The sequence below is a fragment of the Ovis canadensis genome, chromosome X, assembly GCF_042477335.2.
Source record: "Ovis canadensis isolate MfBH-ARS-UI-01 breed Bighorn chromosome X, ARS-UI_OviCan_v2, whole genome shotgun sequence".
Classification (NCBI taxonomy): Eukaryota; Metazoa; Chordata; class Mammalia; order Artiodactyla; family Bovidae; genus Ovis; species Ovis canadensis.
Window position 1 is genome coordinate 84,565,899 of NC_091727.1, and position 22,050 is coordinate 84,587,948.

The following is a 22,050-nucleotide window of genomic DNA, read 5'->3' on the forward strand; positions in this document are numbered from 1 at the left end:
CAGTTCCTGGCACCCACCTGGGCTCAGCATGAGCTCCACCCAAATGGCCTGTGACACTTTGGCTGTGCCGCTGTCTGCACTGGCAAAGAAGGAGGCGGAGGACAGCGTTGGCAGGGTGAACTTGATCAACTTACGGGAGAGCCTTAGATGAGTACCCTGGCTGCAGACCACCTCACATCCCACAGTTGGCCACTACAGTGCTCAGTGGTGCAAGGGTTAAGTTGACACAGATAAGCACCAGACAGACAAGACTGAAGCACTCTGTCCCAGAAGACCAGGCTGTTTTGCTCCTTTCAACCTCAGGACATCAAGCCAGACAGGCCCTTACTGATTTCGGTGTCCCATCCTGTCACTGGGCACATGGGGACACTGACTCTGAGGCCCTGTAAGGAGATAAGCTGGTAGTCACCAGCCATTGGCAGAGGTGAGCAACTGATTACCTGCTTGAGCCAGGAGGGAATCTCGCCAGAGCAGGTGGGTCTTGGCTTTTCTCAGAAGACCCATCCTCATCCACCCTTTGGGAAAGAAGAGAAACACATACACTTGGGGCCTGAATGACATGCTTTCTTTCAGTCATGTTGATGGCTGAGTGACTGCAGTTTGGGATAAGGACAGGACATGGGGTTGAATAGTGTCCTGACAAAATTCATGTCTGCCTGGAGCCTGGCAACGTGATCTTATTTGGAAATAGTCTTTGCAATCAATTTGTCATCAAGTTACAGTGAGGTCATACTGGGGTAGAGTGAGCCCTAAATGCAACAACTGATGTCCTTATAAAAGGGAAACTTGGACACAGACACACAGAGAAATGAAGGTGTTGTGACAGTGGAGGCAGAGGTAGGAGTGATGTGTCTACAAGGCAAGGCCTGCCAGCGACACCAGAAGGTGGGAGAGAGGCCTGGGACGGCTCTATGAGGTTCCTGAGGCTGCCATGACAAAGTACTACAAACTGACTCTTGGTGGGAACTTGTCTCTAAGATCATGCTGGCTGTATTCTGGTCAGCATTTTTGGTCTTCCCACCTCTGAGTCTGCACAGCTGGGCCCTCTGCCTGGAACACTTGGCATGCCAAGTTCCCCCTTGTTTTTCAGTCCTCAGCTTGTCATAGATGTCTTCCCTCTACAGAATAGCCCTAAGTTCAGCTTTCCAGAAGTTTTTTTCCCTGTCCTCCCCAAGTACTCTCCTCTCCCAGGAGATGTCCTGTCCCCTCACTCAGCAGCAGCATCCTGATGTCCTGATCGTGGCCCACTGGCTCTTGTTCAGCCTTTAGGACCCATCTCCAATGTCATGGTCACTTTCAAGGGCCTGGTCAGCCAGGGGTTCTCAATTGCCCCTCCTGCCAAGGCATTGTCCAGCCAACCTCTGGTAGGGTGGGAAGGAGTGCCAAGGAGCAACTGCTTTCTTCCCTGGTACCTACTGTTGCTGCAAAACCCCAGAGGCCAGTGTGCAAAACCCCAGTGCAAAACCCCAGTGTTTCCAAGAAACACTACAGCTCCATCTTGCGTCAGGGACCTGGTCCTATTGGCCACTGGCAAATGGAAGTTTCTCGTCACCAGCCATGTTCTCTGAGTCACGCTCCTGTCTATGCAGCATTGCTTGCAAGGGTCTTCTGTGCCACCATGGCCAACCATGGGCTTACTTGGCTTCCAAACAGAAGCCACCAACTCTGCACAACTCCCTCTGCTCAGGTACAGCAACTCCATCCCCCCTGCACCCACTCTCCGCTCACTCCACCCCTATGAATGCAAGAGCTCACCTCCCTTTGCCCACACTTACCTCTTGGCAATGAACGGGGCCAGTGTCTCCTGGGCAGGGCTGCTGAAGGAGGCAGAAAGGTGATGTGTTCGCAGAAGCCACAAACATGTGACATCATCCCCAGCACCCTGCCTGCCCTGATGGCTGCAGCCAGACCTCTCAGGTTCCCAGAAAGTACATATGGGGTCCCTGTCAACCCACTGTCACAGGCAGAGAAAGAGCAGAGCCCTAAGGGGAAAGGACCTGGCCAGAGTATGGAGCAGGTGGGTGGCCCTGCTGGGTTCCCTGCTGAGCAGCTCACCCAGCGTTCTTCTTGGCCGCTGACAGGACGTAGGAGTGCTCCCGGGGAGCTGTCTTCCTCACCACACTGCTGGCAGCCTCGGACCTGGGGTGGCACAGAGAGGGGGCAGCTAATGGATGAGGCAGGGCAGCTACTCAGGAAGCAGAAGAAAGCTTTAGTGACCTACCCGAGAGACCAGACTTAGCAGGCTGCACAGTGGGAAATCAATGCCCGGCAGCCTGGCCTGGAGCTCTTAGCTCTTCACTCTGCTACTGTTGACTCTGCCCTTAGCATTGCCCGTCTGCTGGGCCTTCAGCATGGGGGCCTTCGGTGCATTTCCAATGTCAAGGACAGGCCAGCAGATGTTGGCACTGGGGGGCAACAGGCTGAGGTTGGGACCTAGCTGTGCCCAAGCACCCAGCCCTCACTTTGGGACAAGGGGCACAGGCCCCTCTAGAGCCTGGCCCTCTCCCCAGCCATATGTAGGTGGCTTGTCCCTGGGCACCAGGCACTGCCTACTTTGGTCCAATTTGCTCAGGACCCTTTTGAACAAACTAATAGAGAAATTCCTAGTTACCTTGGTTCTGCCCTCGTAGAAAGTTCCTAAGAGGGGGCCCCCAGGCAGGCCCAGCGCTGAGTGGGTGGTTCAGGGACTCCAAGAATGCTCCCTGTTGCTGGCGGCCACCCTCCGACAACAGACAAGACAGATGCTCCATATGTCATGCACGATCCCTGTCTCCCCAGGCGGTGGAGACTTGGGCCCTGCCCTGTCCATGGGACACCCAGCAGGCACCGTTACCTCCGTTTCTGCTCATCAGAAGAGAAGCGTACCTCCTCCTCTTCAGCAGCTCTTGATGCTGAGCTGCACCTGATGTTGTAGGGGGCCCTGGGTGGGGGATTGAAGATGCTGCCAGTCATGGCCCCTCCTCCCTCGACCACCCTCACACCATTCTCTGTCATGCCCTCTGCAGCTTGGCCTCCTAACTTATAAGAACAACAACATGTGTTAGCCTGGCTGCCCCTGGACTGTGTTCAAGCCACTCCTTCCTCTTGGAAAGCTAGACTTGCTATCTCTCCCTGTTCCCACCCTTACTGTCCCCCAAGACCCAGTTCAAGCCTCATCCCCTTCTGCAGAGAGATTCCCTAGTTGCTCCATGTCAGTGGATGATGGTGACAGGGGACAAGCAAGATGTTGGGCCCCTGGGAATGCAGGCACAATCCACATCTGTCCAGACCCTGCCCTGCTAGGTCTACAGGAGGGGACCTTGTGTGGGGCCACATGGGGAGCTCCAAGGGGGACCCCAAAGATTGACATACAAGAAGCAACCCACATTTAGTTACAAAGTGCCCATAGCGGACAGGCTGCCAGGGCCAGCAGCACTCTTGGACGCATCAGGTGCTAGGCCAGCCTGGCCCAGTCCAGAAAACAGTCAGGGCCATGACCCAAGACGCTTTCTCTAGACCCACCAGCTCCTTCTGCAAGCTTCCTACAGCCCCTGCTTTGCCTGAGATCAGAAGTACGAGGTGTACAATGTCCAACTTTCCGGGGCTTGCCACCCTCTGGTGGGGTCCAGGCCACAGTGGCAACTGGCAAGGAGGTCAGAGTGGCAGGACAGCAGTCTGCATTGTGCTCAGAGGCAAGCAGGCAGCTGCCCTCAGCGGGCCCCATGTTTGGGCCCTGGAAAGAGGGAACCAAGTTGGGTCTGCGATTGCCTACTCACAGCTTCTTGTAATCCTCTGTGGTCATCTTGTAGCCAGAGGAGGAAGGGCTGGGAGGGCCAGTGGGAGCTGCTTTCCCCAGACTGGCCGTGCTAGAGAGACAAGGAGTTTTCAGGTGTGTACCCGCAGGCCCCCTCTTGCTTCCACATTTGCCTCCATGGCCCAGCAGGCACATGGCAGGTGGACAAGTGGGTGCTGGTGCCCTTTCCTCTTTGCTCTAAGCCCTGCCAGATACCCTGGACATGTGCACCACCCTGAGCAGGGCCACCCTCTTGCCATAGACAGGCCCAGCCCCCTTGGTCCTGCTTTTCTGACACCAGGTTCAGCCTGTTGAGAAGATGGCGGCCCAAAGCACACAACTCAGCACAGCTGATCAGCAAATCTGGGCTCTGCACAGCCTCTTCCCTGTGACTCTGTCCTGGTGACCCTATGCCATGACTGGCACAAGGACAAGGGCACTGGTCATGTGGTCCAGGGCCCTTCCTTACACAGGAAGAGACCTAACACCTACCACCCCCAGTGACAGGCAGTGGACTCCCATACCTCCCACTGGACAACTGGCCAGCACCCTGTGAACATACCTTTTGGGGGCTCCATTGGCCTTGGGGAAGTGCTGGTGAGGCTGGGACGAGCTGTCCACAGGCTTGGTGAATACTCCACTGAAAGAGAGTCCGGGAGAAGCAGCCTGGTGACCCCCCTGGGAGAAGCCAGGGCCATGTGGGTGGGCATGGGGAGGTGGGCAGGCTCCTGCGGTCACCTACCGGATGATATAGCCCGTGGGAGCCCTCGTGCTCAGGGGCCTGCTGAGGGAAAAGAAGGTAGGATGTAAATTGAAGTCTCATGGGTGGGCCCAGGCTGCCCGATGACAGTAAAAGGGGTGGGCTGGTGGGTGTCCCAGTGTGGTCAGAACAAGGGGAGCAAGAGGTGCCGGTTGCTTCTCAAGACAGCCAGCCACATCTGCATCCCTAGCCAGGATGCCTGTCCTGGTCTGCCTGTCTCCCTCATGCTCCCCAGGAAAGGCTGATTCTTCTGGGCCCTGGCTCACAGCTGGTGCCCAGGAAGGTATGTTCCATGGCTGGGCATGAACACAGAGGTATCCCATCCAAAGTCGTGTTTCTCCTTGTTCTGCTGGGCCCCAGTGCTCCCCTGAGCAGGTGTTCTTCTGAGATGGATGACAACACTCCCTACCTCTACCCTCAGAGCTGACCCAGCTCAGGCTGGAGGCTCTATGGTCAGAGGCTGTGGGCTGAAGCCATGTTAGGTAGAACCCCTAACCTGATCTGATGCCCCACTCTGCCCAGTACTCTCCAAGAAGACTCATGAGGGCCCAAGGGGTGGAGCCCAACCAGGAGCCAGTGAAGGCCAGCTATCCTTTACTTCCCATTCTGCTCCAGCCTCCCTCCTCCAGCTCCAGTGGGATGCCTTCACTCCCCACCTCAGCGGCAGGGAGTACTCAGAGGAGTCGGGTGAGGGATGTGGGCAGGGAAGATTAGGCTGGAGTAGCGTGGGATGGTCTTAAGACCACCCCTTTAAAGGGACCTACATGGGCAGGTGGCACAGGTACTGCCCTCCATCCCCACAACTCACTTGGGCTGGGAGCAGAGCAAAAAATGTCACTTATTGCATGTGTTTTCCAAACATACTACCAAACCAAAGCCCAGGCTGAGAACTGTACCCCCAAAGTAAACATACCCCACAATGAGTAGATTATCTTTGAACTATGTTCAGGCCCTTGCCAACTATTCTATCTTTTAAGCTCATCTCTCTACTTGGGTCAGGCCCATTTACCCTGCTAGGATGTCAGTTCCCTGAGGAAAGGGTTGTGTCCTCTGTGCCCAGTACAGGACCTGGTAGGCAACAGGTGCTGAGTCATTGAGAGATTCTGGGCAAGGCCACCATGACCAGAGGCAGCCCATTGGGCTACCACTGAACTTGGACCCCACCCTTCCAGCTGTGGCCACTGTCCTCAACTGCCAACTGCTGGCTCTTTGGAACAAGGATCAAGGCTGAATTTAGCGCCCCCACCCCCTGCCAACTTCAACCCTAACCCTAATTCTCTATCCCGTAATGCTATCCCCCTACTTCTTAGGAGTAGTTCCTCCTGATCTGGGCAGGATGTGCTGACACTTCAGAACCGCCCTGGACACCTCTATGCAAAAGTCCTTGAAATAGAGAGGAGAGCCAGCTGTCAAAACATGTCATCTTGAACTTGGAGACAGTTGGAGCAAGTGTTTGAGTCTGCCCTGGCACTCTGATTACCTATACAACGGAGTCATATGTGACTCTTGAAGACCCCAGAGGATCTCAGAGACATTGTCTGCACCCCTTTGGGGGTGTTCAGTGACAATTTTGGTCTCAGTTCACAGCTGAAGTCACGGAGGTGTAGCTGGAGGGGCAGCTGGCCCCAGGGGACCTGCATCCAGTCATTCCTGTGCTCCTTTTCCCAGGAAGTGGAAAAGCCGTCCTTCCAGTGGAGTTCAAAGGCCTCCCTGTCCCCCGAAGACTGCAGTGCGGGCCCACCCACCTGCCATCTGGGAAGCACCTCTCACCTGGCCTTCGGGACCTCCCCAGCTGATGAAGGCGAGGTGGCACGAGTCCAGCCGGAGGGCAGCTCACTGAGCAGAGAAGGAACACAAAAGAGGACTGCTACATGTACCTCAGGAACTTGGCCCACCATTCCCATCGCACCTTCTCCTTCCCCAGCCCGTGTCCACATTGCACACTCTGGCAGTGGGCTCTTCCCACCCTGGGATTGGTTTAATGTAACCCATAGAGTGCCATCCCATGCCCAACCTGTTGCTGCCAGCCCTCCCAGCCTCCCAGACTTACAGGGTGCGGCCCTCCGATTCATCCTGTTTGGTGATCCAGCTCTTGTCCCCCTTCAGTGTGGTGCGAACCTTCATCTGCTTGAGGACAGTATTGCGCTCTTCCTCGCCTGCTGGGAGAGGCTTCCCTGGTGGTGGCAAGGCCAGACAGCCTCAGCAGGGGTGCCCCACCCCAGGGCCCTGAGGCCTGCTTGCAGCCCTCCCCATAAACTGCTCTCACTCTGCTACCTTGTGGCCAAGTCCAGGCCCAGGAGGCACCCAGACCTCACCTTTGCTGCTTCCTCCAAGAGCTGAGATGTTCATGGCGTTCACTCTGAACGTCCTTTCTCAGTAGATTCAACAGGGCTCCTGGGGGCAAAGGCAAGCAAACGGTTTGTTACTTCTTGTATTTATAATGGCTTATCACCATAAGGTCCTTGGCACACTGAGACCTTCCAGACTGTCCTCTGGGCATGGGGAAGCCAGAGCTGGTGAAGTCTGGCCAAAGGGCCCCTCTGGGCAGCACATCCTACATCTGCCCAGGGCCACTCACCTTGCGGAATGCATGGCCTGTCTGTTGGGGGGATGGATCCAGGAAGAGGGATGGGGGAAGGATAGAGGCTGGGGGACAGTCTCTTTGGGGTTGGGCTGTCACTCTCACTCCTTAGTGGCCATCTGACAGACCTTGAAGGGGTCATCTAACCTCTCTCTCTGACTTGCCTCAGTGTCCTCATTTATAAAATGGGAATTTTAAAAAAAGTCTATCTTTCAGGACTGCTGTGAGGACAGAAGACACCAATATTCTTGCAACTGCTCAGCACAACCTAGCGCAGTGATCATAGTGACTCTTAGCCTGTCCTTAGTCAGCATGGCCTGGAGGTGTCAGCCCTGTGTGGCTCAAGGGTAGGCTCTGTATCCAATGGGCAAGCCCTTGGGCACCAGGTGAGGTGTTCTGTGCTCTGATTTCTCTTCCTCACTTTGTCTTCTAGCCTCATTGTTGCCTTTCTGCCCCTGAGGCAAGTGCTGCCCTTCCGTGGCCTGTGAGGGCTAGGCCATGGTAGTTTCTGAGGCCTCCCAGGTCCAGGAGGGGCAGGAGAAGGGAAGCCAGCTCTCCAGGATGGAACTGACTGAAGATGGCTTGAGTCAAAGCACTGACCCACCACAGTCTGTCCCTTGGGCCTCAGGAGTGGGGCAGGAGGCTTCAGTGAGTGGCCGTGACAGGAAGCAGAGCCCCTGGCTCTGCCCACACAGCCCTAGGCACAAGGGTCTCCCTTTTAGAGGCCCGCCATCTTCTGGGCCCCTGCAGGGCCAGGGCCTGAGCAGTTGGGCCATGCTGCTAGCTGGCAAGTCCAGGACATGTTTTCACGAAGGTCAGGGGCACAGTAACATGGGCAGGGCAGGGCAGGGCGCCAAGAGCAAACCAAATTTGCCATGTCAGCAAGGGCTGGATTTCCCATAAACTGCACTGCCTGAGCAGCCAAGGAGGCCTGAGCCTGCCGCGTGCCAGGAATGGCACCTCATCATTGAGTGTGGGAGCCCTGCGTGCCTAGCCCTGCACTAAGGCTGCCACATCACAGCTCACTCCAGAGGTGATCCTAGGACCACACTGCCCACTGACCCATCCCAGCAGCCCCAGGAGCAGCCCATTTAGCCATCTGAGATCTTGGTCTCAGGCTGGTGACTGACTGACAGGCCTTGGTGGGGGGGTGGGCCCTTACCTCTTCTGGGCCTCAGCTCAGGACCTCCCACTACTTGGTTGGAAACTCATCAGTTTCCCCTTGATAAGCATCTTGGTCATGCTGCCTAGAAGTTTTCTGTCAAATCAGAACCAAACAAGCCACTTACTTCCCAAATCAGGGCAGGTGCAGGCACATGCCCAGTGATACAGGCAGAGGGGCCACGGGGGACTCCCAGGCCAAAGTGGCAGGGGCACTCACAAGAGCCCATGACAAGGGAGTGGAGCTGGGTGGGTCCTGCTCCAGACTCCATCTTCACAGTTTCTTGTCCTACCTCATCAGGCAAAGACCAGGACGGATGAGTCCCAGCCAGATGGATGCACACCTGAGGTCTGAATCCGTGTCCCAGTGAGTTAGCGTCTCCCTCCACTTTACCACTCCCCTCACACCTACAGTTCACAGGCTACAGTCACTACCAGCTGCCATCTGTGCTTCCTTCTGGCAGCACACACTGCCCCCTGATTCTTCTCGGCCCACATCAGCCCTCGCTTCTCACTCAGCTTCCTCTGGCTCCCTACCATCTCTAAGACTTGGGCAAAACTCCCCTGACCCAGTCACTCTTCCCACTTCAATGTCAACACTGTGCTCCAAGTGGACCATACGCCTCAGCATCCCTGGAAGCTGGCCCTGCCAGGTCAGTCCCCTTCTGCCACCCCCTGCCCCCATTTATGCCACTGGACTAGAGGTTGGCGGGGGCCATGCTCCTGATTTACACAATATCACCACCAGTCTTCTGACCCAGTTCTCCTCTTAGACTTACCATCCCCTCCCTTAGTTTGACCCATCTCAGAACTCAACCCACTCTGCAGACAGGGGCAGCTTTGCAGGATGGGGTGTGGACCACTCAAGAGGGCTCTTTCCTGGAAGGCTCTCAAACCAGGTTGGCTGGCGGATCAATCAGGGCATCATTTTGGAGGACAAGTATCCTTGTGTACTGAGAACCTCAGAGAGGGCAAGGTCATTGATCCAGCTGTTCCCTTCATAGCAACCTCTCCTAAGGAGACAAGTGCATAAGTAGAACTCAGTATACAAGAGGGTGTCATCTCAGTGTTGAACATGATGGTGAAAATTTGGTGATAATATAAATTCCCAATAGTTGTCTTTAAGCATATGATCTACCGTTCAAGCAAATAGTAGGCAACCATTACAAATGATGTTGATATATGCAATATTTAACAAACTTTCATGTATATTGGTTTCTATATATTATTAAGCGAAAGGCAGCTTTTAAAACAATATCTGTAGGATGTGTTCATTTCCTTAAACTATATTTACATAAAAATGCACAGGAAAAGAAACGTCTAAAGGATGTATACAAAAACATTTTACTCCTCTGTGTATGATCATCTTCCACACCCTATCCTGCAAAGCTGCCCCTGTCTGCATTGTGGGTTGAGTTCTCAGACAGATCAGACATGCACATGGCAGGAGACATACTCCTAGAAGCTCAAAACCACAAGGACACAGTAGGACAGAAGGAGCACACTTTGCAGACGCAGGCTCTGACACCAGGGCAACCCGCCTGCAGTAAGTATGCCATCCTCCTGCTTCACTATGAGAAAACTCAGCTGGGGGAGGTTGGGCAAATGGCTCCAGGCCACATTCCAACACTTTCAGAGGGTGGTGGACCCAGCTAGAACCTAAGCACCCAGCTGTGGCTGCACAGTAGCCCTGCTGACCCCAGGTATGACATCACAGAGCCTGGGGTCCAGGTGGCCAAGCACCAGTATGGTTCTGGCTGCACAGAAGAGACCTTGAACTTGGATCAGCCATGCACATGGTGCCTGCCTGGCTTCTCAGCCTCATGACTGACTCCAAGCCCCAGATCCCAGCATCCTCTCCAAGGTGGGCAGCCAACGCCCTGCAGCCCCAGCCTCTACCCTTTCCATGTCCAACACACCCAGGTCTCTCATGGCCAGGGCTTGCACCTGAATTCAAGAAGACATGGAAAGAGAAAAACTGTTCTAACTGCAGACTCATGCACCTCCCCATTTACCCCATGCAGAAGGTGGAGAACAAGACAAGATGGATGCCACATCACCCAAAGCCTCTACCTCCAGCCACCTTGAAAAGGCAGGAGAATTCCCGCCTGATCAGGCCTTCCAGTCTTCCTCCTCTGGGGACTTGGGCTTCTTCCAAACTCTTCTAGGCTCTCCTGGCCCATGAGTCCCACTCTCTGAGCCTCATCTGTGAAGTGGTGCTGAGCCACCAAACCTGTGGCAGGACACCCCCAAGCCAGACGATGTGCCCCTCCCTGTAATTTGGTGCCAGCTCTGTCCCATGCCATGGCTTGGTATCTGGATGCTAGTAGGTGTCATCACTGTGCATCTTTTCAGGACGACAGCCCTGAATCTACCTTGATAGGGAGATGGCTTCTCATTTCTTGGGAAGTGTCACATCACTCTGCCTAAGCGCCTGTCTTGGGCCACCAAAGGAATAGGTGGCTTCCCTACCACCTTCCATCCTCTCTCAGCTCCACTAGGCAGGACCCTTTCCCTTGCTAAATCCAACCAAGGCCCTACATCCAGACTTGTCCCAGGGAAGCTCTGGACCAAATACAAGTCCTCCTGAGCAAGTCAGGCCACCCTCTGTGCCCTTTACTCCCTTCTCCCTCCCTCTTCCATTCATCTGCACTTGTCTCTTGGGGCAGGCTGGGGCAGTGTCCCTGGCAGGGCTGGCTGAGAAAGGCTCTCTCTGATGCGGGTAGCTGCCCCTCACCTTCCTCCCAGCTGCCGCAGCCTCGCAAGGCCTCCTGGCAACCTCCCAGGAAAAGAGCTTCTGGCCTTGACTGGATAGAGAAAAGTGAAGAGCCAATGATGGGGTGTGCAGAGCCTGTGGTCCCAGCCACAGTGAGCCCAGAGGCATCTGAGGCCATCAGCGAGTGGGGTCAGAGCTGAGGCAGAGGAGCTGGTGAAGGCACACTAGCGGCAGGGAGGGACCTGGGAGAGCTGGCAGACAAGGACACCAGTGCTTGGCTGATGTATGAGGAGACAGAGATGGAGAGAGAAACAGCAGGAGGAGGGGTCACCCTGTCACCCCACAGGCACACGCTCTGCCTCCAAGATGAGAAAACTAACTGGGAGAAAGTTTTCTGCAATCACCAGCCTACCTGATTCCCCATGTCATGCCCACCCACTCTCCCAAGCAGGCTTCTGTGTCTCTACCCTTGACAAAAGACCTTGAGCTTCAGCCCAGGCGGCGCCTCTCACAGGAGTCCTCATGTCCCCCTGGGGTCCCTCTGTTCTGTGGCTGCTCCCACACTCTTCCTTGGTGCTCCCTGGCCCATCTAGGATGGGCTGCCTTCTTCCAGACAATGGGAAGAACACCATGGTGGGGGCAAGGCGGCAGGGCTCACATGAAAGTTGACAGCAGGCTGAGTGACTGTCCTTCTCCCACCCTGGGCGGCAGGTGCTGGGTACCAGGCAGGGACCTCCCAGGTGAACTGGGAGGGAAGAAGAACAAAACACCTTCAGCCTTGCCTTCAGGAGTTGCAGCCAGAGGGCACAGGAGTCGGGGCTTCTCTGCATGTGTATGTGCTGGACTCTGGCCACCATGAGCAAGCATGAGTGGGTGTGCGACTGGCAGGGGAGTGAGGGCAGGCCTTCCTCCCAGAGAGGAGTTGGGACACTCTGCAGCCAGGAAGCTGACAGGAGGTCCAGCTGTGTTTCCGCATGTGTGTGGACCTTTTGCAGGGCCCCATCTCTGGCTGGCAGGGATCAAACACAATGCAGTCTCTTGGCACCAGAGTCCTTGGCTCAGCTCCGGGCAGACACGTTAGGTATGGCTCAGAAATCAAGAGTGAGAAAGCAGTGGGACAGGGCAATAGGGCATAGCTGACCGTGGCCCATGCAGCCAAGCCCAGTGACCGAAAACAGATGTGACAGGGACATCTGGGTGAAGTCATTGAGGCCTTGGGCCACCCAATGCAGGGGATGGTTGCTGGGCCAACTTGAGGCAATGTTCTAGTAAAGCTCTGTCTGTGAGCATTTTTATGGGTCTCTGACTCCCCCACCATTGGATGAAGGTATCGTGACTAAACCATGGAGAAACAAAACCTGCAAGGAGGACCCCGGCTGTCACACCTGTTCCCTCTGGCCCTCTTATGACAAACTGCTTGAGGATCCAGTCAGCTCCCCTGGCCAGAGTCCCTCCATGCCTACCTCCAGGCTGAATTCAATCTGGGGGCTGCCACCCTCAGTGAGAAGGGGAGATAGGGAGGTAGGGAGGACACCTGTACATGACCCTTGCGGCTGTGCAACAGCTCAACACACCAGAAGACTGGCCCTCCCGATGGGGGATCTGGGCCCCATCGGTGGGGCTGGTACTCCATGTACTCCATGAAGAAGAGCCTCCAGGGGTCCCAGCATTGGGGAACAGGGTCAAAGAAAAGTCCCTGTGCCTTATAGCCACCTCCCAGAAGAGACAGCTGGGTCCTCTTTGGCTGTGTTTAAAGCAAATGCCTCTGAGCTTTAAGATGAGGGTTCATCCTTGTGTATGAATGCCTGTGAGAGACCCCTCTCAAGGTCCTTCAGGGTAATGATGGGTCCCAAGGGACGGGTGACAACGAGGTAGTCAAAGCCCACCTGCTGGAGAGCCCTGCCTCTAGCCATGGGGCTTTGTTAGCGAGCTTCCCTCTGCAGGTGGCCCAGAAGTCCTGAGCCTTAAGGAAGGGGCAGCAGAAACAGAAGCTGACAGGACAGTGACTTCACAGGAGAGGCACACCTGCTGTCTTTTCCAACGCACGTGCAAAGGAAGGAGCAAGAGACACAGAGTCCAAGTCCCATGGTGTCAGAAAAAGTCACTGGACCCATCACTTACCCTGTCTGGCTGAGGATGAAGCCCGGGTCTCAAAGCACTCCTAGACCCCTGTGCCTGGCCATGAGGGGGTGGCACCAGCTTCAGTGAAGCTCATAACCAGGGCCATAGCCTCCCATTCTTCCTTGGCAGCATCCTTGGAGGTCAAAGGCCCAGCACCCTAGTGAGGACCTGCACCCAGACAAACAATGCTGAGGCCCCAGGCAGGATGTGGAAGAGAGCAGGAAGGGGGCTGGGGATCCCTGTTTGGTTATCCTCACCCGGTCCTTTTCTCAATGCACAAGCTTGGCTGAGTATTGAAGTTTGGACCCTGGTCAACTTAAGCTGCCACTGAGTCAGCTGACCTGATTCCCCAGGCCAAAAGGGCTGGAACAATCAAACATCCCATTTTGTCAGACAGTCTCCCGAGACCAACTCTCAGGAACGAGGACATCCTGATTCCCAGTCCCGGCAGCTGGCGAGAGGACAGTCAGCAGAGAGGTTGTTTTCCTCCAGGGGTTCCTGGGATTCAGAGATTCTCGGCAGCAGTTCAGGGGGAAGGGGCCCCTCAGAGGCCTTCCAGATTGATGGCTGAGCAGCTGGGTCATGTCCAAGCCCCCCAGTCGGCTAAGCAGCACACAGCTCCCAGGAGCCCTGGCCAGCCTTTTTGCCCTGTGCAAGCAGCAGAGCGGAGCGCCTTGCCGGCTCGTGATGCTCCCATCCTAGGCCTCACTCCTGGAAACCAAGGGGTGGCAGGAAGGAAGCGTACCACGTGGAAAAGAGAGCTGGAGGAGACTTGGGTTGCAGAGGGGGAAAATGTAATATGGAAAAAAAATGCATGGACTGGGGGGAATATTTGTAAATGTGCTTTACAGGTAAATGACTTCTGCATGAAAGTCTGGAATTTTACCTCCCCTCATCCCACCCCTCAACACCCCAGAATCTAGACTTCTTGGCGTCAGCACCAGAAGGGCCTGGGGAGGCAGATGTCTGAGGTTGGCCAGCTCCCTCCAGGAGGTGGGGAGTTCAAACCCCAGTAAGACACAGCCACCTGGCCATCCATCACTTTTGTGCCCCTTTTCTAGCTCTCAGAAGGCTGGATATAAGCAACTGCTTTGGGTAACTGGGCTATTGCAGAGGTGGCTTGGCCTCAAGGACCAGCAAGGGCTTCTGGGCAGGACCCTCTGAGACATCTCTGTGGAGGCCAGGGGGCTGGGCAGAATCAACATGCCCGGGACCCTTTACCAGAGCCACTGACAAGAGCTATCCCGTGTGGCCACCTCCCCTGATGAGCCTCCCAGCACACACTCCAGATGTCTCTGCAGCCTGGAACCAAGGTGGTCTTCAGTTCATTCCAGTGGGGCCCACAGACAGTCAAGAGGGTTGAAAGGGACCCAGGGGTCATCAGAGCCCACTTCCACCCCAACGAACTCTCTCCACCCCAGGAACACCCCTGCACCCTTACTCCTGCCACCCATTCAGCCTCTGCTAGAGCAGGTCCAGTGACAGGGAAGTCCTCTCCACTTGCCCCTGGTCATGGGAGATCACGAGTGAGGCTGTCATCTGCCTTCCCAGCCCCCTCCTTCCTCACTCTTGTCTACTGCAGATCCCGACTTCCCAAATTTTCATTTATGGCCACATTTTCATTTATCCCATAAGGCTTTTCAGAAAGTTGAAGCCCGACCCGGTGCCGGGCAGACAGACAGGGGCCTAGAACAGCACTGCAATTCCCAAGAAGGTGCCTTTGGCTCGGGTGTTTCTGAAAACAATGAAAGAATGAGTAGGAGCTCACTGGGCAGAAGTAATGAGGCAAGTCCTGGTTTTGCATTTTGTTTTGTTTCAGTCTTAAACCCGGCGCTGCCTGATGTGAGCATTTGTACCCGGGATACCCGTTCTGGTGGTAGGAATCCTCAGGCCTGTTCAGTGGGAAACTGACTGAGTCATCAGAAAGTCCCATGCTGAGCCAACAATCCTGGGGATCAGATCAAGAGGCCACACAGAGCACCCGCGGTGCACCCACGATGCAGCCAGGGACTGCCAGGGACAACAAGCAGCAGTGGTGGGGAGCCTACACACCATTGCTCCCAGAGGCCAGGCCTCCTCTCAGACCCAGGCTGTGGCCACAGGGCCACAGAGCCACCTTGGCTGCCACCACCTCTTGCAGTGGGTTGTGAGCACCCTCCCCACAGAAAAATCCTAGGGATTATTTCTGAAAGTGGCCTCTAGGTCCCTCTGGCATCTAGGTCTTCCAGGACGTGTGCTTAAATTGCAGGTTCCGGCTCCCCTAATTCCTTATAGAGTTTGAGAATGACACCTCCTGGGCCACTGGTCCTTTCATTGTCCAGCCGGTCCCACCTCCTGACCCTGCTGTGGCCCCTGGAAGGTGACAGTCACACAACTGCTCCCCCATCAGTGTCCCCCTTCCTGAAGAATATGACCAGAAATGTTCACAATGGGGGATCCAGATATGGCGGGGGGGGGGGGCTTGGTACCATTCTTACCACTTTTATGTGAGCTTTTGATTACTCCAAGATAAAAGTTAAAAACCTGAGTGAAAATCGTCAAAGAAAGCAAATCAGATGCTAGTTAGTAGGCATCCAGAAATGACCAAGAATGAAATGTACTGTGGCAAATCACTTATCTGTGGGTACACACAATATGTGCATCATTGGCACAGACTAGCAGGGATTTTAAAACGGTTTCTCCTCGGGTGGGGAGGCCATATCCCTTCCAACCTGGCCTCAACCTCACTCTTGGTGACCATGGCTCCTGGAGGAGGATATGGTGACCCTGGCTCCACTGACGGCCCTGAAAGCGCAGCGCTCCTGGCTTCAGCCTCCCTTCTGGACAGGTGGCACGGGGCCTCCAGAGCTTTCATGATGTGCTCAGGTTTGCACAACTAGACTGTCCAAGCTGGGGTCTTAACCCTGTCTGGTCTCCCAGCCGCTTTCTGACCACTCGACTGTAAAGGATCCTGTGTGTCCCATCACACACCCTTTGACCACCAGTCAACCTCTTCTGAGGGTCACTTTCAGGCACACGGGTCTCTGGATAGCTGCCCTTGTCCTGGCATCAGTCAGCTCTCTGCAAGTGCAGCAGGAAGGGATGCAGAACCCCTGATGGATCCCAAACTTCGGGACCCAAAGACCTTGGGCGCCATATGGGTTGCTGCTCAGGACTCTGGAACCATGGAAAGCAGCTCTCCTCTCCCTCAACCACACTCCTGTCTGATGCCAGGGGCAGGGGCTGGCAGTTGGGGCAGCCTCATTCAGCAAGCAGAAAGCAAGCGGGTATTACGCATGAGCTGGCACCTTATGAGCTGTGGCCTGAAGCAAGATCCAGTCTAAAGGGATCAGTCAGCCATGGAGGCTGAGTGGAGAAGGGAGACAGCAGGCTTCCAGCTTCCGGAGTGCACTGGGCCAGATTTGAAATTTTTCTTGGCATCAACTGAGGGCAGTTCGGGGACCAGGTGCTGATGCCTACCATGGGCAGGTCCCAGGCCCACTGCTGGGGGCCCAGACTCTCTGTCCCGCTGAATCTTAGGCCACAGGGGTGCTAAGCAGAAGCACAAGGCAGGCTGGAGGCCGAAGTGAAGTGTTGGCTGCTCCTGGGATCAGTGCCCTCAGGTTGGGGTATTCCGTCTGGAATCTGGCTCAAGTTGAGGAGGAAGGGAGGTGGACAATTTCAAAGAAGAATGTGCGGGCCTTGACCGGGCGGTTCCTGAGCTCCTTTTGCTGCTTCCAAGTCCTCCTCCTCCAGAAGTATTTTCTGATCCTCCCAGCCAGGCCTGCTCCCCCATCCCAGGCTCCCACAGCCCGTTGTGCTAATGCTACTCAGGGCGGCAGCCCTCAGTGTGGTCATAGTCCACCTCTGTCACTGAGTTGTGTGTGTCCAGAGGGTACAAACAAATAGATCTGAGCACTTGCTGTGTGCCTGGCCCTGTGCTTGGTGCCTCACATCAGCTCCCCACAGTTGAGTACAGAGGCCCCAGCAAGGTCCTGGCTTCTGAAGGTACAAGGGCTAGGTCTGGGAACTGATGGACAGTGGGGGTAGGGCAGGTGAGATGGTTCTGCTCCTTCCTATCCTGGGGTGGTCCAGGGGTGATGAGGTGAACAGCACAAGTACCAGGGCCAACCTGCAGGCTGGCTCCTCGTCTGTGCATCTATGTCCTGGCCCCTTGCTTCGAAGCAGCAAGCAGGGCCTCTGAGTTACCCGTGATTTTTCAGATGAGGCAGTGGAGACCCTGGTAAGGTAAGGCACTATTCCACCCGCACCTTCCACCGCAGCTCTAAGTGAGCTGGTAATAACGAGTGGGAATGCAGAGCTCCTCCCAACTGTCCAGGCCTGTTGGCCCATGGGGCCCTGTTTTCTGTTCCCAGCCAGGTACCACGATCAGAAGTCCACAAGGCCATGAGGCCCAGGCGGGACTGGGTCCAGGTGCCAGGGGTCTGGACCACCTCTGGGTGGGTTGTGAGGGGCTCTCTCTCAGGGTTTGCTGAGTGGTCCTGAGATGTGTCTATGTGGCCTTTCACAGTGTGAAGACCAAGGGCAAATGGCTCAGCATGAGCACAATTCCTATTGCAAAGCCCTGGCACACTCACCACCGACCTCATGTGAGCCCCCAGCAGCCCTGGGTGGGAGGCAACCAGGTGTCTTACCCTCTTGGACACCTTCTGCTCAGAAGTAGCAGAGTAGGCAGAAGAGTTGAGCTTTTAGTCTCTTTCCAAGGCAGAGGTATCACTGTGCCTTTCCAAAGAGGACAAGGCTCTTGGCTCCCCTGCCCCCGAAACAATCTAGCCACAGAGCCTGCTCATGGCAGATCCTGTTGATAACACCCAGCAGTGCTTGATTTGGCGCCTTCTGTCTGAGCAGCTACCTTCCCAGTGGCCCTTCAGGAGACTACCTGGTGCCCAGCACACACTCATCACAAGTAACCGGTGAACCTCCTGGTCTGGGCGTCAGGGTGAGCCAGGCTCTGGGTCTTGGTTTTCTCATCTACAAAATGGACACAGGAAAAACTAGCTGATCTCAGATTCCCTTATTCCCGCGGCCTGCAATCAACTCGCAGAGCACCCTGGCCCCAGGCCATTTACTAACAATCACACCCTCTCTAGCAGAAAGAGGGTGGGCCAGGCCAGCCTTAGGTGCCTCTCTTCTTAGTCTCTTCACTCACAGCGAAATCAGAAAACTAAGTATTGTCCCTCAGCTGGCAGAAGCCCTTAGAGAGAGTGAATATTATGGATGGGGAAACTGAGGCCCCAAGTCATTGCTGTCACTCGGCTGGGCTCTGCCCGAGTTCCCTTCCACCGCGGACTCTGCCGGCCGCGTCGATGGCGGACGGCGACTCGACAGCCCTACCTGGCACAGGTGCCCGGCTCGCGGGACGGGCGTAGGGTCCGGCGGGCTCGGGTCGCGGGCTCCCTCCGGTGGGCAGCGCAGGCCTGGCCGGGCTGGGGAGCGGACGCGGGGCGCGGGGCGCGGTGGGGAGCGCGCGGGTCGGCGAGGAGGCGCGGACTGGGCTCAGCCCGCAGGAGAACAAACAGGTTTTCTCCTGCGCCCAGAGCCTCGCCCCTCGCCCCTCCTCTCGGCCGGCCCCGAAGCTCTGCCCTCTCCTGGGGTAGGTAGATGCGCCTGGCACATTCCGGACATTCCCCTGCCAGGGTCCTCGGCCCGCAGGCCGCTTCCCGGCCCCGCCCCCCGGGGCCGCTGGAGAAATCAAGGCCGGGGCTCCCCTCCCCGAGCCCAGAGCGAGCTCCCGAATGCTCGGCCGCGGTGGAAAACTTCCAGGCAAATTCCTCCGCGCTCGCCGCCCACGAGCTGGGAGGGCGCCGCCACGTGAAGGGCCCAGGCTGCCCAGTTGCTCCCAAGCCCGCTCCCGGCCCGATCTGGCCCCGTTCAGGGCAATGACTTGCGCAGATGCTGCGGGTTCATTCTGTGGAGAGCTACTGTTCCCTAGATCCATTTTACAGATGGAGATACCAGACAGGGGTGGGGAGGCGGACTGGTGGCTGTGGCTCAGATCATGCAGGAAGTCCCGGAGGCTGGAAAGAAGAAAGGCAGAGAGCCTGAGTTCTCACGCTGAGTTCTCACGCTGGGAAACCCTCCTGGGAAACTTGGGGTTCCAAAGGCACTGCAGCGAACACCCTGTCTGCCTAGCCAGGGCACTCCCACAAACTCAGTTGGGGGGCACAGCCAGATCCTGAGGTCCAGTGCGGTTTCATGAGTGTCATTCATTCATTCCTGCTTTTTGAGTACTTGTGTCATTGTTATGCTTGCTGAGTACTGGTGACAGTGAAGGCACTGGGCTAGGGGCTAGGATGGACTGAGTGTCAGAAGACGCCCCTACCCTTACCTGTGGGGCTTCTCTCTCCAAGAGACCACACAGATTTGGCCAGGAGATGGTCTATGAGGATGAGAGCATCCAAACCATGGAGCAACGGGTTCTCCTTCAACAAACAGTGCTGAATCTAGGTCCCAAGGTCCTTCCAATCCATCCACTTCTCTCCACGCCCACTGCCGCCACCGTAGTCCAAACCTCTTCATTGTTTTCCCCGCCTCTGGTCTTGCCTTCCTTCCCATCCAGTCTCCACACAGAAGTCAGTCGAGGACTTTGCACATGGCTCCAAAGCTGCCTGTAGCTCTCTGATGGCTTCCCATCGTTCTCAAGAAAAAAGGCAACCTCTTTAAGGGGCTCAAGGATTTGGCTGCAGACCCAGCCACTCTCTTCCCTTGGTTCAATATGTTTCAGCCACACTCACCTTCCGCTTTCTGAATACATCCTGTCTCCTTGACGCTTTTACTCCTGGTGCTCAGACTCCCTAGAATGTCTTTGGTCCCCTTGTCTGCTTAGTGAGCACTTAGTCATTGTTCAAAACTTTCCTCAAGTGTTTGTAAATTCTCTCCTGACTCCACAGGTCACCCAGGCAAGTAGATCACTTCCTTGTCCATGCTTCCCCAGTTCCCTCTGACTGCATCAATCAAGCATAGTGGCTGCCACCTTTTATTGTTCTAGATGGTGAGCTTGGGGAAGGCAGGGCCCTGTCTGAGTCATCACTGGGACATGGAAGCCAATATGGGGGGTTGGGGAGGATTGGGAGGTGATCGACACTCAGGAAGCTGTCCTTGCTCTTCTCTGGCTTTATCAGGTAGAGAGGAAGCAGCCCTATATCTGAGTGAATATATGTGTGGGGTGTGGGAGTAGGGATTATATCTAAAGTATAAAGTCACTTCAGCTCATCTGCGTTTCTTGCCAACAAATGTTTCTCTGCTTCCAGTCTGGGGACCAGCATCTAATACTTCCCTGCCCCTGATCTCAGGTTGCTGGTCACCATGGATTTGACTTGGCATCCTAGCTCCTAAAGATGATACTCACTATATGTCCTTAGATATGTCTCACCCCCTTTCTGGGCCCCCTTACCCTTCCAGAGCCCCTTACTTAAGAGATAGAAGGTAGAGGTCACAGGGATGCAGTAGATATAAAGGTGAGAAGGAGGGTGGCCCCCCTCTCGAAGGCCACCAGTAGGAAATGGAAGGCTCACTCCAGAGAGCACAAGCGAGAGTGGTGTCCAAAGGCAACAATGGCCAGTGAGCAAGGGCTGCCTGGGGCTGGGTTGCCCCAGGGCCTCACAGCTCTTCCTACATACCAGGTGATTCAGCCCCCACTGGGTCAGTCCCGCCATGACAGCACCAGCCAGAGGGATTGGCCTTTCCTTAACTCCTCCCTCCTTGCCAGGCTGCCAGGCCCTGCAGCTGATCTTGCCTGCAAACAAGTTTGACTCGAAAGGTGACTGCCTTGCCCTACCTTGCCCTGCCCTGCCCACCTGCTCACTGCCCCAACAGAGCCCCCCCCCCAACCCCTGCCAGGGCAACCTCCAGCCATCTCATCCAGGCTTTGAGGCCCTTGCCAACTTCATCAGCCTCCTCTTTGACTCCTCTGCTCTCCTTGCTCTTGGGCAGACACACCGAGTGCTCTTGTCCCACCAGGGCCCTGGACAAGATGTCTCCTTGCTGGTGAACTGCCATCCATTCTTAGCCAGAACACTGGGGGTCCTTCGTGAACTTCCCATTGGATTAGAGCTGGAGGGCCAAGACACTGGTGGCTCCTGGTTGCGACTGGGCTCTACCCTTGCCTGGCTTGAGCTTGGCCCTGTCCCTTTCTACTCTCAGCTCCTCTTGTGCCTTGACCACCATCTCTGGCTCCAAGGCTGACCAGCCCTCCAGGCTCTGGCAGAGTCCTCCTGGAGTGCCCCAGCTCAAGGAGTCTCCCCACAACAAGACCTTGCTCTGAGGGTAAAAGTGCTGCCTCTAACACTGATGGGCTGGAAGGTGCAGCCAGTCTGGGCTGCCTGAAAGAGGCAGTAGTGGGCAAGTGGTGACCCCCTATGCTGAGGGGAGCCAGGAACCAGGAGCAGGCAATGGAGGCGAGTTCTTTGGGAAGCAAGCAGATGACAGGGGGACAGGTGGCAGTCTGGAAGGAAGTGGCCAGCAGGGCTTATCAGCTCCAGGAAGGCCCCATTCAGGTTTCTAGGGCTGGGAACAAAACCCAGGCAAGCCAGTCTAGCCCTAGATTTCCCAGGTTAGGGAGGGGGACGACGGGTAGGGCCTGACAGTTTTCAGGCTGAGGTTGAACCTGAAAACAACCCAAACCAGCCCAGGCAGAGTGTTCTCACACCGGAGGGTACTGGAGACCCATGCTGGATCCAAACCCTGCCATGGTGCAGATGGGGAAACAGGTCCAGAGAGGGATGGACTGTAGCCCACAGGGGCCACACAGCCATTCTGAGGCAGAAATAGGACTAAAACCTGGGCCCTGGTTGCTGTGGATGGAACCCCCATCCAGTTGGGGTTCTCAGGTTCACATGTGAGGAGGGCTGGGCTCCTGTTTGCACCCTAATCCCCCCCCCCCCACCCTCCCTCTTTCTAGGGCCTGCCTTGACACCTCATCCTCCTAAGCTCTTCAACCA

General features: G+C 55.8%; 1 protein-coding gene across 18 annotated transcripts in view; it reads right to left on the minus strand.

Moving 5' to 3' along the window:
• Positions 1-18,883, minus strand: part of ZNF185 (zinc finger protein 185 with LIM domain) — a 66,780-nt gene extending 47,897 nt beyond the window's left edge. For 2 of the 18 annotated variants that reach the window (XM_070290561.1, XM_070290552.1), the window contains exons 1-11: positions 18,446-18,883; positions 6,848-6,926; positions 6,583-6,706; positions 6,303-6,368; positions 4,515-4,556; positions 4,335-4,412; positions 3,756-3,845; positions 2,834-2,920; positions 2,056-2,139; positions 1,776-1,814; positions 441-515 (exon numbers count right to left, since the gene is read on the minus strand). In XM_070290561.1, the coding sequence (XP_070146662.1) occupies positions 441-515; positions 1,776-1,814; positions 2,056-2,139; positions 2,834-2,920; positions 3,756-3,845; positions 4,335-4,412; positions 4,515-4,556; positions 6,303-6,368; positions 6,583-6,706; positions 6,848-6,881 (719 nt within the window). In that variant the 5' untranslated portion in view covers positions 6,882-6,926; positions 18,446-18,883. Of the gene's footprint in view, position 1; positions 80-440; positions 516-1,775; positions 1,818-2,055; positions 2,140-2,833; positions 2,921-3,755; positions 3,846-4,334; positions 4,413-4,514; positions 4,557-6,277; positions 6,369-6,582; positions 6,707-6,847; positions 6,927-13,111; positions 13,383-18,445 lie in introns of those variants that run through there. The other 16 variants (XM_070290564.1, XM_070290553.1, XM_070290560.1 and 13 more) reach the window with 13 other exon arrangements.
• Between the last annotated feature and the right edge of the window lie 3,167 nt (positions 18,884-22,050).